Source organism: Pectinophora gossypiella, chromosome 11 (genome assembly GCF_024362695.1).
Source record: "Pectinophora gossypiella chromosome 11, ilPecGoss1.1, whole genome shotgun sequence".
Classification (NCBI taxonomy): Eukaryota; Metazoa; Arthropoda; class Insecta; order Lepidoptera; family Gelechiidae; genus Pectinophora; species Pectinophora gossypiella.
The window spans coordinates 2,438,091-2,455,076 of NC_065414.1; the positions used below are offsets into that span (position 1 = coordinate 2,438,091).

At 38.2% G+C, this 16,986-nt stretch overlaps 2 protein-coding genes across 4 annotated transcripts in view; one reads left to right on the forward strand and one right to left on the reverse strand.

Moving 5' to 3' along the window:
• Positions 1 to 16,986, forward strand: part of LOC126370701 (ankyrin repeat domain-containing protein 29-like) — an 80,961-nt gene that overhangs the window by 36,340 nt on the left and 27,635 nt on the right. The gene's annotated exons all lie outside the window — the stretch shown is intronic.
• On the reverse strand, positions 9,993 to 16,294 carry LOC126370653 (uncharacterized). Of its 3 annotated transcripts, none has more exons than XM_050015615.1 (3): positions 15,897 to 16,294; positions 14,889 to 15,119; positions 9,993 to 14,229 (listed from the first exon to the last, which is right to left on the reverse strand). In XM_050015615.1, exons 2-3 carry the CDS (start codon positions 14,919 to 14,921, stop codon positions 10,654 to 10,656), a joined length of 3,609 nt encoding a protein of 1,202 aa, XP_049871572.1. In that variant the 5' UTR covers positions 14,922 to 15,119; positions 15,897 to 16,294; the 3' UTR covers positions 9,993 to 10,653. The 3 variants fall into 3 exon arrangements, with proteins under 3 accessions (XP_049871572.1, XP_049871571.1, XP_049871573.1); XM_050015614.1 differs by having other exon boundaries at positions 15,822 to 16,294; XM_050015616.1 differs by lacking the exon at positions 15,897 to 16,294 and having other exon boundaries at positions 14,889 to 15,813.

Here is a 16,986-nt window from a genome sequence, read left to right on the forward strand (position 1 = left end):
GCCTGTCCGTACGAGGGCCCACGGCATGTGTTCCGAATTACATCAAGGGCTTCTGCCGTACAAAGTTTATCCACGTTGGTTAAATAGTATTCGCTGCGTATATTGGTCAAAGCTCTCGATATAATTCGAAACCTGTGCCGTCCGTGCTAGTACATAAGATAGCGCCTATTTCCCATTGGGGCTAGAGCATAAATTATAGCAAGCCACTGGAGAACATTTTCTCCGTTGGTTTTGCCATAACACCTTTTGAAATGACGTAGATTCAAAAATGTTACATTGAATGAAATTATTTTGATTTCTGATTTCCGTGTTCAAAATCGCTGGTGCCTAGTATAAATCCACTTTATTTAAATAGAACTTCCTGCTTTTTAAAAGTCGCTTATTAACTTCACCGTACCCGGGTAACGACTTAACCCATTAATTACAGTAACAAGAAACTACGTAAGGAATTTCTTAAATTAAATCCGAGCCTCTGATTGTTTTGAATCGGGGTCTGACAAAGCCTTGTCGCCCCGGGCCGGTTATCCGGTTCCTACATCCGAAAGTTTATCCGGGTAAGTGAAGGCTGCCACAGTTTGGCTTTCAACTAATAATTTCCTGGAACCGTGACTAGCTACTAACTCCGGATAGGTATGTAATTTATTGTAGTTAAACACATTGATGCGGGACCGCAAATATTTTTAAGCTATTTCTATTACCAACATGCCATAGCCTCGATTCGTTTCGTGAAACTGTGATAAGTTCGTCGTAATAAAAAAGCAATCATTTATCCGTGTTTACATAAATAATTCTTAAGCAGTTATAAAACCAAGTCAAATTGATCCAGCACGGGCCTAAATGTGTTATCAAATTTATATTTGGATCTCATTGACAAATAAAAAGGAGAAGTCAGGAGAAAACCCACATAATAGGTTTACCTGAGAAAGTTTTCGGATATAAGACCTAATCTGTATTTGGGCTCGTTTTCCCATCGGGTTAAAAGGTCGCTTTTGTAAAAAACCGGACCTGACAAATCAGGTTCAAACGGACCCAATAAAAACGGGATAATGCTAGGGAGATGATGATGAATCATATAAATAAAACTAGTAACATTAGGAAAGACACAACTTGAAACTGTCTAAGTAACATAAATGTCCTAAATCGAACTGACATATCTGCAATTTTTGGCACAACTGATTTGCACCTTTTACAATTGTCAATAAGACACAAATCACTTTAGCAAAAAATTATAGATACGCCAGCAAAATCAGCCACGAAATTGTCCGTAGCATAAAATGGAAACGTGATTATCAAGAAAATATTATTCGATCGAAAACATAATATTTTCACAACCAGGGCAATATTTTGTTAGCCCAAATCTGGTGAAATACCTGTCAGTATAATAAACTGCATAGAATCTGTTTACCCGGTTTCTGATATCCGGATTAATATGGAGCTATTTACGTCGCGCACCTGTGCAAGCTTTATGCGAACTTGGATCTGAACTTTACAGAGCAAACGACACTTTTCAAGAAAAATACTTTTGATCTTTATATTTATAAATAGCTTTCGTTTCCTTTATTTGTTTTAAAGTTTGATTTAAAAGATGTGTTCCTGTTGCAGTTTCTTGTCATTTCTTCTCCTCAGCCATAACACTTTGCGAAATTACGTACTTAAATACAAAAATGTTACATTGGCCTTCAACAAGTGTATCCATGATAATTACGTGAATATCTGATTTCGGTTCTACGTTATACCCCGCAAAAAACCCCGCAGTAGCATATTATTATGATTACTTCGACCAACATCTTTTTGTTTTCTGTCATTAGTTTGTGTAAGTTTTTTTTATGTTAATGTATTGTTGGTGTAGCGTCCTCTAAATAATATAAGTAGGTTTTGTTTCTTTCTTTTCATTCAATGTATTTATAGTTTTTGCATTTTCATAAAATACATTTGTATGTACACTTCGCACTAACTTACCTTTTACCTTACTCAAACATATAATTTAATGATGATCGAAGATGTGTGTATGTACGTGTGTGTGTGTGTATGGCCTGTGCCCAGCAGTGGGACGTATACAGGCTGTTTATGTATGTTTATGATCGAAGATGTACATTGTTAAACATGAAAAATATTTTTGTTGAATGTCTCATCAATCTAAAATTATCGCAGCTTCTGAACACTCCGGTCCGCTGGAGGGCCGTGTTGCTCTGTAGCCGAGAAAAGTATACACCGAGCCGAGCTAGTGAGAGCGAGCGAGTGTAGTGTAGTGTAGTGTGTGTGTGTATAGTATGTATCTGCATGAAAAAACATGTCGTTACAAATATAACCTGAACGTTTTGTTCCTCTCTTATTTTTTCCCTCGTTGTTTTTCTTGTCGCCTCGAACATCCATTTAAAACATCTTCATGTCACGCGTACATGGCCTGAATTCTTAAAGGGATTAGCTGTAAGACGAAATTTTACTCAAGAGCCGCGTGTTAAGCCTAATGTTCACAGAGGCGATACTACGGGCCTTTTGTTTTTGGGGACCACTGAAGGCTCTCACCCGGTACAACATTTTGAAGGAATTAATCGACCCTAGTAGGTCGATAGCGATAAGTGCTGATTGAGGGATATCCTGCGGGCCGGAAAGCGGAACTTTATATGAAATTCTGCCGGGACATATTTCTAAATGATAGTGACCTCATCTGCGAAGTCGAAGTCATTCCTCTGTCAGCGCTTATCACTTGAGACCGCTTCTCTCAAGTCAGATAGATAAATATCGCGTCCACCTGAGCACCCTCAGATCTGTGTCTTAAATATTCAAAAAGTTTATTTTTTAAAAGAACGTCTAGGGTCCTGTACCGAGGTTTTTCTTGCAGCTTTTTTTCCCCGGCTATACAGGTTGTGAGAAGCAGCAGTAGTTTTAGGCGGATCAGACGTTCGTTATGTAAAAATTGACGATTCAAAGTGTAACCATGTTACCTACTGAATAAAGATATTTTTGAATTTGAATTAAAATAAGACGCAGGATAAACTCGAATATTAAAAACAATTCCTTCCTAGGACATCTCCAGTATAATACGTGTGTAATTTTATGTACAGTAAGTATGGGTAAGAGTCAATATCGTAACCTGACCGCCTGCGATATTTCCACTGAACGCTGGGAGGACCTTGCTGTTTTAAGACCTGTTTGGCGTCACTGTGTCAAAACAGGGGTGGCCAACTTTGAACAAAATCGTCTGAAAGAGCTCGACGGAAAACGCCAAAAACGCAAGGATCGTCCCAAACCCACCTATAGCTACACCTTTAACTCGGATGGACAGCTATTCTGCCTCCAATGTGACCGGGTTTTCAGAACAAAGTTTGGCTTTGCCAGTCACATTCGAGCGCACGAGAGAAGAGACTGAGGTCGCCGTTGTCGGATACGACAAGGAGGACTATATATATATGAGTAAGAGCTGAGAAAATGAAAATTCTTTAATAATAATTACAACAAGCACAGAAAACGCAATAACGTTGTTTAATTACGTCGTATTAGCACGGAGACAAGGTTGAAGGTTTGTCAAAGGTTAAAATGGGATCTATCACAGTGTTCTTATTATAGAGATGTTGTTTGTGTTGTGGTAATTGATTCCCCACATCTTTTATCAAAATTTAAAATAAGTACTCCGCTGAGACTTCGTAGTAAAAAAGCCTACTCCTTCTTTGTAACTCCACCATCTAGAACAAATTTAAAATTGAATAAATTCATTTTTTTTTAATAATTTAGGATCGCGTTTGACCACAATCTCACCTGATAGTAAGTGGTCTAGGGTAGATCACGCTTACCTAGCAAATGCCTATGAATCATCAATTAAGTATGTTTAACTAATCTGTAAGCAAGTGTAACTACATAAACAGCCTATACTATACGTCCCACTGCTGGGCACAGGCCTCCCCTTAATCAACCGGAGGGGTTATGGAGCTTACTTCACCACGCTGCTCCACTGCGGGTTGGCAGAAAAAATTGATTTTATCTAAGAAAATAGTGTTTATTATTTTAACACAGAAACGGCATAAAAATATTCACCAAATTCGATTTAAGGTGATTCGTTTTCCATACAAAAGTTGATGCAGTGCTACAGGAAAACGGATAGAGGAATATTGTTATAAAACCGATAAATAGTAATATTTTGGTGTATTATTTTCGCAAACTAACAAAAATTTAGGGTCCGAATACGAGAAGTACCATATTTCAGACCCTCAATTTTGATCAATTCTACATTTGTAGTGGTGCAGATTACAGTGTATTTGCTGAGCGTGTAGAGGTGTCAATGTTAGTTTGTGTGCGTGATAGTTTTTTTTTTCTCTAAAGGCTTTGACTACTTGACAAGTGTAATAGAATGTCAGTGATAATTTATAAAGAGATTTTGTATGAAGAGAATAAATATAAATAAAAAACTAAAAATACTACAATCTGAGAAAAGGAATATTGGAAAAATATTTCTGTTTTAACGCATATTATTTAAACATTTTTAAATAATGGGTAAGTACCGTGTTTTAAAAGAGGACATATATTATAATAAAAAATCAATACATGAAATGAAATGGCTGTATGGGCATAGTTCCCTTTGCCTTACCCTTCGGGGAAAACCAAATCAAAAAAAAAAGTTGTTTCATTTGCCGGCCTAAATAGTAGTCATTTTTAATTAATTGTTTTTCCATCCAACATACAGATTTATTTATATTCTCTTTGCCGCGGATTTTTTGGTGGAAACGGGAACGGGAAGGTTGATTTCTTCGTTGAATAATCTAAATAATCAATACGAAGTGGTGTTTTGTGGTTAATGATCACATTAAGTTAGTCGGAAAACGTTCCCGATAGTATTATTAAATCGGAATATTCAATAAACAAAGTGTACCTATCTATTTTCACTTTTCGCCAACAAGCCGCTTACTTCGTTTGGGGTTCGGAGTAGGAGTCTGCTCCGAGGGTGGGGGCTTAGGTTTCATCATTTCATTAATCATCATCAAGAAAAAAAACACAAGACATGGCTGTATAGGCATAGTTCTCTTTGCCTTGCCCTTTGGGAAAAAAATAAGATAAATTTTGAAATTCTTATGTATAATAAACAAACATCACAGACATCATGACAGATCCAAAACTAACGAAAATCTTTTTTCTTTTTTCTATTTGACTTATTTATGAATTTTAATCAAGAAAACGTGATAATAAGTTCGACAGCAACCAGTTCAGGTCCCTGAAACAGCCCATTTCAGGCCGCGTATATATGGAAATACTACTTCAATACATCCCAGCCTCGTCCTTTTTTAACGTCCTCGTTAAAAAAAGACGTCCTAACCTGAACTAACTAACCTAACAATAAACACCACGCGTAAATATAAGTCCAGAAATGCGCTGCAAGTCGTCTGGACTGGGCGCGAAACCAACATAGAATTCGATTAGCTGCTAAGTGTCCCGCATGCTATCACCAGCTGTCACTGACATACGTATGAAGTCCCGAGGATTTTATTGGAACTAAATGACAAGTCATAATAATTATATGCGGATACTGCGACATCAGCGCCGTGCTTGCGGGACGTCCTGAAGCGCTATTACATCTTTCAAACGCGATGCGACGAAGTTTGAACCGACGCAATTTAGGAAAAATCTACCTTATTATTACTGTACTGTGATCGTTATTTGTAAAATCATACAATACATATACACAATTCTTTATACACAATATAATTATTATGACATATTGTGGACTTTTCGGTAGACCTACAAAAAAGGAACAATTCAACCATACGTTGTTTTGTTATATCTCAATGGGCTCAGGCAGTGTTTTCGCCGAAAGCCCAAGTCGGCTATATTTGTAACGATAATTATGTTTGACATTCATCATCATTTTTTGAACCATTTTATAAAAAAAAATACTTGTATAAATTATATACCCTAAAGCACGCCCATGAATCACTACTCATTGATGAAAACCGTATGAAAATCCGTTCAGTAGTTTTTTAGTTAGCCGCATGTTCACTGATGCGATTAATGCCTGTTAGAATTTTACAAAATAAAAAATACGGAAATTACGGAAGGTACTTTAGTGCAAAGTACATTATTGTATACGTAATTATAATATTATTGGTAAAAGTGATACTTTTTGAAAATTCCGTAACAAATAGACGGGTTCGCCAAATTCAATTGTAAAAAAAAATACAAAAAGTAAAAACAATTAAAACATGCACTTGGGTTTGAACTGTGAAACTTAAGAATGGCGGCGACTGCTTTACCAAATGCGCCATTTAGAAGTTAGAAGTAAACTTCAAATTATGCATCTCTTTTAATAGCTAACCTAGTTCGCATGTGTGTGTGACAGCTTCGTGTTTGTACACAAATTGAAATGACACCAACTTTTGATGCAATGTTTCAATATGATATCTGCAGTAAATACTTCAAAATTGTAGCTTAACTTAAAGATAATGTATGTAAGATTTCGCCACCTAACATTTCACTGGGTCAGAACTCAACACTAAACGAATAAATGGAAAAAAATACGAAAACTGCAGAAGTAACGCCATCTGCTGACGCAGCGTTACCTAGCTGACTGAAACGTATCACCTTAAGATCCAACTCAAACCCCCTGAAAAAAGTAAGCCTTTGAAACGAGCAACCCCTGGTACGCATTCATATATTACTCAAAATATATTTTCCTACAGTATTATTCCAAATGAGCAAAAAGTCACACGTAAAGAATAACACACGACCCTCTTTCACAACATCGTTAAAATGATATCTACCAGGAGGACAGAAATGAATACAATATAAATAAACCCAGACGACGAGTTCATTGGATTCGAGTCAATTTCCACGCGAAGAGGCCCGACGTAATGCATTTTAAATTTTTTACTTGCTCCGTCTGTTAATTAATGCAATTTACTAGGCGATACGAGAATCTCTTTTAAAAGTATGTAACCTTGGTAAATGTAGAGGTACATTTGAATATATATATTTTGTGTGCGTCAAGCTAGCGGCCTCAAAAAAAAAATGGGCACGAAAAAATAATTTGACCATACCAAAAAATAGTACTCTTATTGAAAAAAATAGTACCTGTTGTAAAAAAATAGTACCATCACGGTTCTGGATTTATAGCCATGTTTTATTGCACTTGCTAGCTTGACGGTGAGCGAAATTTGGCGAGAGTTAACGACAAGGTCTTTCGCTTTGATTTAAACGCCAAAAAATAGTATCGAAATAGTACTCACCCCCTGCAAAATACCGAAAGTAGTACTTCAACGGTTCCAAAGTTATAAAGGTAGTTCTTTGATCCCGCTAGCTTGACGTTTTGAAAATACCTATTATCTGGGGAATGCTTGCATACTTCAGTTTGTAACTAATGTCAATAAACTCGTATGAAATAGTACTCCCTACCATCATAATTTGGACCTGATTCTCTTTGTAGAAATATGTCAAAAAGTCATTATAACCTATGTCATACATTTGTTGTTGATACAGTCACGTAGACAATTACATAACCTCACAATTTATTCGTAAGTATTGCCATTTTGGAGGTCTACCCTACCATTTCTTTGCACTTCAGTGCTGCTATTACAAAAAAATCCTATTGCATACACCCATATGCAATAATTTTAATAGAAAATGGCTGCATGGGTCTAGTTCTTATCGAAAACAATCTGTGATTTTAATACATCATAATACATTTTTAATCTGCTGTTTTATTTTATAATTTATACCTTCATGTTGAATTTGTTACGGATCGAAGTGTTTGTTAATAAACAATTTGCAGTATTTGTAGAATAACTCAAAGAGTTTCAACAATGATATTACTTTCATCTAACAACCCTGGCACTTCACCAATTTTTACCCAAAAATGGGGAAAAATACTGAAATCTGACAACATTCTTGACCATGTGTAATAATTTTGTTCGCGACTGTACTTGTCTTGATAAATGTATGACATAGGTTATAATGACTTTTTGACATATTTCTACAAAGAGAATCAGGTCCAAATTATGATGGTAGGGAGTACTATTTCATACGAGTTTATTGACATTAGTTACAAACTGAAGTATGCAAGCATTCCCCAGATAATAGGTATTTTCAAAACGTCAAGCTAGCGGGATCAAAGAACTACCTTTATAACTTTGGAACCGTTGAAGTACTACTTTCGGTATTTTGCAGGGGGTGAGTACTATTTCGATACTATTTTTTGGCGTTTAAATCAAAGCGAAAGACCTTGTCGTTAACTCTCGCCAAATTTCGCTCACCGTCAAGCTAGCAAGTGCAATAAAACATGGCTATAAATCCAGAACCGTGATGGTACTAATTTTTTTACAACAGGTACTATTTTTTTCAATAAGAGTACTATTTTTTGGTATGGTCAAATTATTTTTTCGTGCCCATTTTTTTTTTGAGGCCGCTAGCTTGACGCACACTATTTTTTTACTTTCTTACTTAAAAGCCCATCCCGATTCTAGTTCATTTTTAATTCATAGTAGTTATTACTTAAACAAGTATCTATCGGTACTTAAGAAAGTGACTGAGCCAATTTTACAACTGTCAAACTCAATTAAAATTCAGTTGCTGTCTGCTAGAATCCGCCAGAACACAAGAACTTACTTAACCTATGAATTCTTAGGGAAAAAACAACTTATGTAATAAGTTCATGGTTTTTGATCACAGAATTTTAAACACATGGTTGAAGGCAGGGCTCAGAATTGATAGGTACAACTTCGGTTACAAAATAAAGTCTGAATATATGCGAATGAACTCATTAAAAATAACTGAGAACACAAATATAAACACAATGGGTATCTGCGACGATATCATTCATTCATTCGCTCATTCGTCCGACCCAATTTCGCGCGAGCCGTGAACGTTGCATTTTTCATTCATTCCGGGGTAACCATAAATTTGCTTAATTAATGCAATTTGATCGAGCGCGACGTTCAGGCGGATGTTTTATCTTGTTTCTCAGCGTTGGTAGTGTAACACCACGATAGGTATAAATCAAAGATGTAGAGCCGCTTTAACACGTTTATTGACCGACTTCTATTACAATAAATTACATATAAAAAGGGGTAAGATGAATAGAAAACCACATTGTGTCAGATCTGCGGTGAAGGAAAACATCGTGAGGAAACGCGCATTCCAGAGGAATACGTTTCGGAGGCCCATTTCAGGTTAGGTCACATATGACATAACCTGAAATGGGCTGGTTTTCCCTTCGTGGATTGGAACTGTTGGAAGGCAATCGCTTCTGTAAAAAAGCGGTCCTGTAAAATTTATTTAGATTAGGTATACGGACCCAGTGACCACGGGATAACGATAATAATGAGTACGATGGGTATGATGGCTGTTATTGTATAAAAAATATAGTGTTCCAAATTATTAATATCTGTTGCCTGTTTAAACATCATTCCCAATGGTGCCGATTCCAGTACACACCATTTCTAATTTTAAGTTATACCTGTCACTTTCTTATCCGGTAAAATGGAAAGGGACGGGTAATTGACAGGCATAACATTTATGGAACACACGTCAATTTTAGGTACAAATATAAAACTTTCTACAAATTTTACATTGGGGAATAATCCGACAGAATTAAGTTGACAGCATACATCAAAAGATTTGCATATTTTTATTTATCAATCATCTGTCCCTTTCCTTTCCGGTGGATAAGAATATCACAGGTAAATATAACATAAAATAAAATTAGGAGTTGTCTGCAGGAAACGGGGCTAAAACCTACATAAATGTTCACATGTAAGTAAATATAATATATTATTTATGCGGATACCTCGGTTTATTATTAAAGGCTGTTTGATCTTGTTTCACAGTAAAGCGAATGTGTTTTCTAAATCCCATGTCAACTCATGTCACGTGTTACATTAGTGTTAATCTATTATAAATGCGAAAGTGTCTGTTTGGTCGTCCGTGTCAGCTGGGGCTAGTGGACTGTATGTGTAGATGTTGAGGTTGAGCTGCTTTCACTGCACTAATTAAAACAGATTAAAACACTCGGAGACTTGAATAAACACTTTTATTTCGCGTAAATTATGCGAGCAACAAATGGAGCTTACAACGATGATGGACGAAATGTAACAGGAAGTGACGTCAGACTAACAAACTATATTTTTTATTTTTTAAATTGTGTTGGTGTTGCCAACATGTTGCGGCCTCACAAAAGAACTAAGTGCCATTAAGATATAGCTAAGTCTATCACAAAGAACTTAGGTTGAAAATATCTAAATTTGACCTATCACAAATACACTTCTAAGTCATAAAAAAACATTTAAGTTAAAACCTAAGTTACCTAACATGCGTAAGGCTACAAATTATGTGCTAAAGGGAAACACACAAGTACTAATGTATGCATAAAAATAAGTTACAAGCAATAACGAAGTTAAGCCTTATTTTAAATCAATAATTATAAATTGGAACACACCTTAAAATTAAGTTCGTAAGTATGTGGTTTATATAAAGCTTAAACATCAAATAAAAGAGTTTTACTTATAATTAAGTTTTGGTAAGTATACATTTTACACAACGAAAAGAAATACACATAAAATCTTGGCTTATCAAACCAAATAAAGAGTACACATAGAGTATATGTATTGCCCCTAGTACAAAAGGTAAATAAAGTAAATTGTAAATCTGTAAACTGTAAGTAATCTTATAACACTATTAGTCATCTATGGGCAAGACACACACTTTCACAATGGAGCGCACATGAGTATGACCATTGGAAGTCTTGACTTCTACAGCGCGCACGTGGCCGTCATGACCAGGTACAAGTTTTACAACTCTAGCCATTTTCCACTCCATGGTGGGAACATTATCCTCCTTCAAAATAACAAGAGACCCTAATTTTATATTAGGAGAAATATCTAACCACTTAGGTCTATTTTGCAAGAGATTAAGGTAATCCTTGTGCCACATTTTCCAAAAAGATTGTTTTACATGAGTACATAGTTGCCAAAATTTTAATCTATTTTGAGGTACATTCGATACATCCTTTTCTGGGTACATAGTTAATGCATTACCAATTATAAAGTGGCCAGGAGTAAGATAACTGTAATCGTTAACATCGCTACTGGATAAAGGGACAAGAGGCCTCGAATTTAAGATACATTCAATTTCTACTAGAATAGTATTGATCTGTTCATATGTTAATAAATGACCTTGTACTACTCTCTTAAGGTGGTACTTTGTACTTTTAACGGCAGCCTCCCAGAGGCCACCAAAGGTAGGTGAGTAGCTAGGAATAAAATGAAAATCGATTCCATGTTGAGCTGAATAATCATGCACTTTCCCTTGGTGGTCCCGAGAGGACTGCAAGGCATACAGTTCAGTTAACTGGCTCTGTGCCCCCTTGAAGGTGCTGGCGTTGTCGGAGTATATTTCACTGGGCAGTCCCCTTCTAGAAACGAATCGTCTTAGACATGCTAGGTAGGTATCAGTTGTGAGGTCGGACGCTAGCTCTAAATGAACTGCCTTAGTGGCGAAACAAACGTAAACACAAATATACCCCTTGCCCGTGACCGACCGTCTCACACGTGAAAGTTTGACATCTATAGGCCCAGCGAAATCTACTCCAACCTTCTCGAAAGGGCGACTTGTAGCAGTTACCCTTCCGGCCGGCAGGGAGCCCATCAACTGCTTCGAAGCTGTAGCCTTTTGTCTGAAACATACAATGCATTTATGCGTTATACTTTTTACAAACATTAAGCCATTTGTTATCCAAAATTTTTGGTTTAAATTAGTCAATAAAAGTTTAGGCCCTGCATGGAGCAGCCTTTCATGCTCACTTATAACAATGCACTTGGTAACATGCGAATTTTTAGGTAGAATAGCCTGATGTTTTTGCAGGTATGGTATATTAGAATGATGTAGCCTACCACCTACGCGCAAAATGCCCATGTTATCAATGAATGGATGTAAGCTGTGCAAGGGACCTTTAACAGGTTTATTATTATTAATACATGACATTTCCTCACTGAAATGAACTTCTTGTTCATGTCTGACAAGCAACATTAGAGCAGAATTTAATTCTGTGCTAGAAAGGAACTTGCGTGTGACTTTGTGAGATTTTAAATTATTAATAAATCTCATAACGTAAGCCATTATACGAACCATTTTAGAAATACTAGAATGTTTGTGAAGCTGTTGAAAAACAGTATTAGTAACGACCCCTGTAGAGACTGCCTGACCGATGGAGAATGCTGGACCAACTTTCGTCTCTGGAATGTCTAAAGGTAAGCTGAAACCGACATCAAAACAAAAACCAGGATCATGCAACATAGCCGGCCCACACCACCACATAGCGCAGTCAGCAAGTTCTTGTGGACGTACTCCTCTGCTTATGTAGTCAGCCGGGTTGTCTTTCGTGTTGACGTAAAGCCAACGACAATCAGCTGTATTGTTAGTAATAGCCTTCACACGATTCGCGACGTAAGCCGTGAGCTTTATGGGTTGCGTGTGTAACCATGCGAGTACGATTTGCGAGTCTGTAAATAAGTAAACATTGCTTATTTTGATTTTTAAATTCAGCGTAGCCCGCACCTTGGAAATAAGCATGGAGAGAAGCAGCGCGGCATTCAGCTCTAAACGCGGGACTGTCATACCCTTGTTCTGCAGGGGATTGATACGAGACTTGGAGCAAAGTAAACGTACATCTACGTCGCCTGATGGATGGGTAACACGTAAGTAGACACAGCAGCCATACGCCGTCGTGCTGGAAGCATCTGAAAAACCTATAAGTTCCACAATGTCGTCATCTGATACAGAGATGTTTCTGTTAATAAAAATTGGTTTCATCTCGGCAAGACTGGAAGAAAACTCGAGCCATTCTTTCCTAATGTCGTCATCAGGCGTGGAATCCCAGTCTGTCTTGGAAGACCATAATTTCTGCATGATAGCTTTGGCCTGTACCACAACAGGACTAACAAAACCTAGTGGGTCGTAAAACTTTCCTATGTAGGACAAGATATCTCTTTTAGTGATCTTATCACTATGAAAGGGCTCTGGACAAGTAATTTTGAATTGGTCATTTTTGACGACTAATTGCAAACCTAACGCCTTCAAACTACAGTCGTCTTGTTCGAGGTCAAGGTCGTCAAAGTGTTGTTCAGTCATAGGAATGTCATCGATCACTCTACTGTCATTGGATGACCACTTATGGGTCTGGAAGCTGCCGAGCTGTAATAGCTGACGGAGTTGTGACTTGGCTTCTAGAATGGTGTTTAAGTCATTGTGTGAGTATAGTACGTCATCTACGTAAGTGGAGTTACTGATTATGAATGATGCCAGTGGCAGGTCGCATTCATGTCGCGATGCGAGCTCCTTGAGACATCGTGTCGCGAGATAACTCGAACTCTTCAGGCCGTAAGTCACAGTGGTCAGTCTTATGCACTTGATGGTCTCGTCTGGGTGGTCGCGCCATAGGATGTTCTGTAATGAAGTATGGTCAGAGACTAGATTCACATTTCGAAACATTTGTTTTATGTCGGTAGTGAAGGTGAAAGTACCAAATCGAAAGGAGAGTAAAATATCAAAAAGATCCCTTTGAACTGTCGGCCCATTTAAAAGTAAATCGTTGAGCGAGACTTTCAAACTAGTCTTCATAGACCCATCAAAGACTGTGCGCAGCTTAGTAGTTTTGCTATCAGGTTTAAGTACTGCGTGGTGCGGCAAAAAATATGTTGCTTCCTTATTTAATTGCATCGTTTCTATATCAACATAGTGGCCATGATTAAGATTCAAGTATTCATGTATGAATTTTTGATATTCAGAGAAAAGATCTGGGTTTTTATGTAACTTCTTTTCCAAATTGAGAAACCGCTTGTATGCAAAATGGAAAGAGTCCCCTAAAGCGTCATTAATTTCTTCTAGAGGCAGTTTAAGTGGCAGTGCAACTACAAAACGATTCTCTTTCAACTGTACAGTGTCTTTAAATATAGATTCGCAGAGCTCATGCTCTGAAGATGTTTCAATAAAAGTTTCAGGAACACTTTCAGTTTTCCATAACTTATTTAAGTTACTAGAGATTTCGTCGTTGCACTGTAAACATTGTAAACTAACTTTACCAGCAGAATTAGACGAAGGTAGCTGGGGTAAATTGCCTCCAACTATGTAGCCCAGGTGTGTGTTGATTAGACGTAGCTGATGGACGGTGGCAGAGGATGCATGCTGCGGACGCTCACGCGGTGGCGCCAACTGGAAGCTCGGAGGCTCCGGCGACTCCGACGTCGGCAGCAGGACCTGAAATACCACATCCGCGCCCAATAGCAAATCAATTTCACTGGGAATGTTAAATGTTTCGTCTGCTAGTTGTATATGTTTCGGCAAATGTAGGCTTGGGAGATCGAATTTATTTTGAGGCAGTTGACAAGTTATACGCTCCACAACATGGCAGGTAGTCGAAACCTTGAAGGGGCTTGTCACTGAATAAATATCCACAGGTAAGCAGCGTTTGACATTTGCCTTTGTATTGGTGATGCCTATTACGTTGACATTATTATCTGTGGGCTTCAAGTCAAGCAGCTGTACGGCTTTATCCGTTATGAAAGACAGCTGGGACCCACTGTCAAGTAGGGCTTTGAGGTAAATTGGAGTGCCATCTCGAGCGAAGACTTTCACCTTTGCTGTTGGCAAAAGAACATCATTATAGTTATTCGCTGCCAAAGAGGCAGGTGATGCAACGACTGGTGTGGTATCACTATTGTGTAAGTCGGTGTTGACATGTAGCAGAGTGTGATGTGCCATTTTGCACTCTGTGCACCGGAAGTGGTACCTACACTTTCTTGTGTGTGCACTTAGACAGATGTTACACAGGCTCTTCTCTTTAACAAACTGAACTCTTTTCTTTGCAGGTAATAATTTGAAACCGGGACATAAATATAATTTGTGATTCAACTTACAGTATAGACAAGCTGGTGGTTGAGCCGTAGCATTGGTAACTACTGCTCTGCCTGCTGGACCTCGATACTGCTCCCTTGGATCTCTGGGCTGCTGCAGCCGCTGCTGGCCGATACCTGGTTCAGCATTCTCCATCGCCAGGGCCCTCTTGGTCAGGAAGGCAAGGAAGTCGTCCATTGTTGGATCTTGCTGGGTGTCCCTCTCAAGCTGGTACGCTCGGCTCGTGAACAAATCTAGTTTGCGGGATAGAACACACAACAATATAGCATCCCAATATTGCGTATTTGGCTCTAAGTTGGATAATGCAGCAAGTTCCTGTCTAACTGTAGCAACAAATTCCCTAAGATTGCTTGCTGTTGATTTTGTTACAGGTTTCATATCAAGGATGGTGGTAATATGTTCGTTTACAATTCTAAACTTATTGTTATACCTATTGTCCAATAGAGTAATGGCCTTATTGTAACTATCTGCCGTCAGTGGTAAGTTTTTTATTAGGTCTAGCGCCTCATCTTTCAAATAAGATCGTAAATAGTATAGCTTTTGAACAAAATCAATAGATTTGTTACTATCAATCAATGAATTAAATAAGTTGATGAAAGGCGTGTAATCCGTAAACTTTCCACTGAAAACAGGCACATCAATTGCTGGTAATTTTAATTTACATGATGGGGACGAAGCTTGCTGGTTGGAATCGCGCTCACGACGACTAATCTCATTGTTTATTATAGTGAGAATGCTATAGTACTTATTTTCGACCTCTGTTATGTCGCTTTCGAGGTTGGCATTTTTATCTAACGACAACATTTTTATGTTTGAAGTTTCATATTCTGAAAATGCTTGCATTAGCTTTTGTTTTTTGGCAAGCAGTGTTTCAGTTTGCGCGGAAGAAACATTTTCCTGAGTCGACACAGAGTTGTAAATACGTGTAATTGTACCTTTGAGATATCCTCGCGTGGCAACCAGCTCGCTAGTCGTCGTCATCTTGCACAAACTTAGCACCAATCACTTACTATGTAATTAATTAACTAAATAATGTTATTTTCACTGTTTGTTATAATGTAAACAAACGAAAATTGCAATAAAACTCGTCGGCGTCGGCGGTAAAAACTCGCTGTGAGATTTCTGCGCGCTCGCTGGTTGAATGAACTACTCATACGACGCGCGCAGGCTCGGCCGATTCTGGGAAATAAACTTGCGAATGGGGAAGAGTGAAGCGGACGCGTTGATCGTGATTGGACGCTGTCAAATGTAAAGCGCCAATCAGTGACGTCGATTGCTAGGCAAGCTCGTGAAGTATAATCCCCGGTGGCCTCGTGTGACGACCCCGTCGTCGTTCCCTCCAAATTTCTTCCTTTGCGCGCGCGACGTTGCCGTTCCGTGCTTGCGCCCCAAGAGAAAATGGCGGCGTAATTGAAAGCAATGCCGACCAAAATGGAAATTCTTGATTTCTTCGTATGATCGTCTTCTTGCGTGGCGGGAAGGCGTTGTACCAATAAAGATGGTATATATTGCGTCGCGCTGCGAAGTGTCGTCGCTCTGCTCCAAATCGTGATGCTTGTAGCGCAAAATTTCCGAAGCGTTATTTCTTCTCCAAAACATAGCCATAGGTCGCTGGTTCAAATCCGGCTCGAAGGACCATGTCAGCTGGGGCTAGTGGACTGTATGTGTAGATGTTGAGGTTGAGCTGCTTTCACTGCACTAATTAAAACAGATTAAAACACTCGGAGACTTGAATAAACACTTTTATTTCGCGTAAATTATGCGAGCAACAAATGGAGCTTACAACGATGATGGACGAAATGTAACAGGAAGTGACGTCAGACTAACAAACTATATTTTTTATTTTTTAAATTGTGTTGGTGTTGCCAACAGTCCGTCTTTCGCGACGAAACGGAGCGACGAATTGACGCGATTTTTTAAGTGGAATAGCTGAAAGGATGAAGAGTGACATTATGCTGCTCTTTGTCTCTTTCTAACCCCCACCTTCCCTGAAATGGGGGGTGAAGTTTGTATGAAGCATTCCGCAATTTTCAAGGCTAAAAAATGGTACGCGTACTATTTATGACTCACAAAAATATCATGCATTATTTTGTTTTATTT

Coding starts and splice junctions, on each gene's coding strand:
- LOC126370653 (XM_050015615.1), bottom strand. CDS start 14,921: ATGCTACGGCTCAACCACCAGCTTGTCTATACT. Junction 14,230..14,888: donor ACCACCAGCTTGTCTATACT/GTAAGTTGAATC, acceptor GTGGTATTTCAG/GTCCTGCTGCCGACGTCGGA.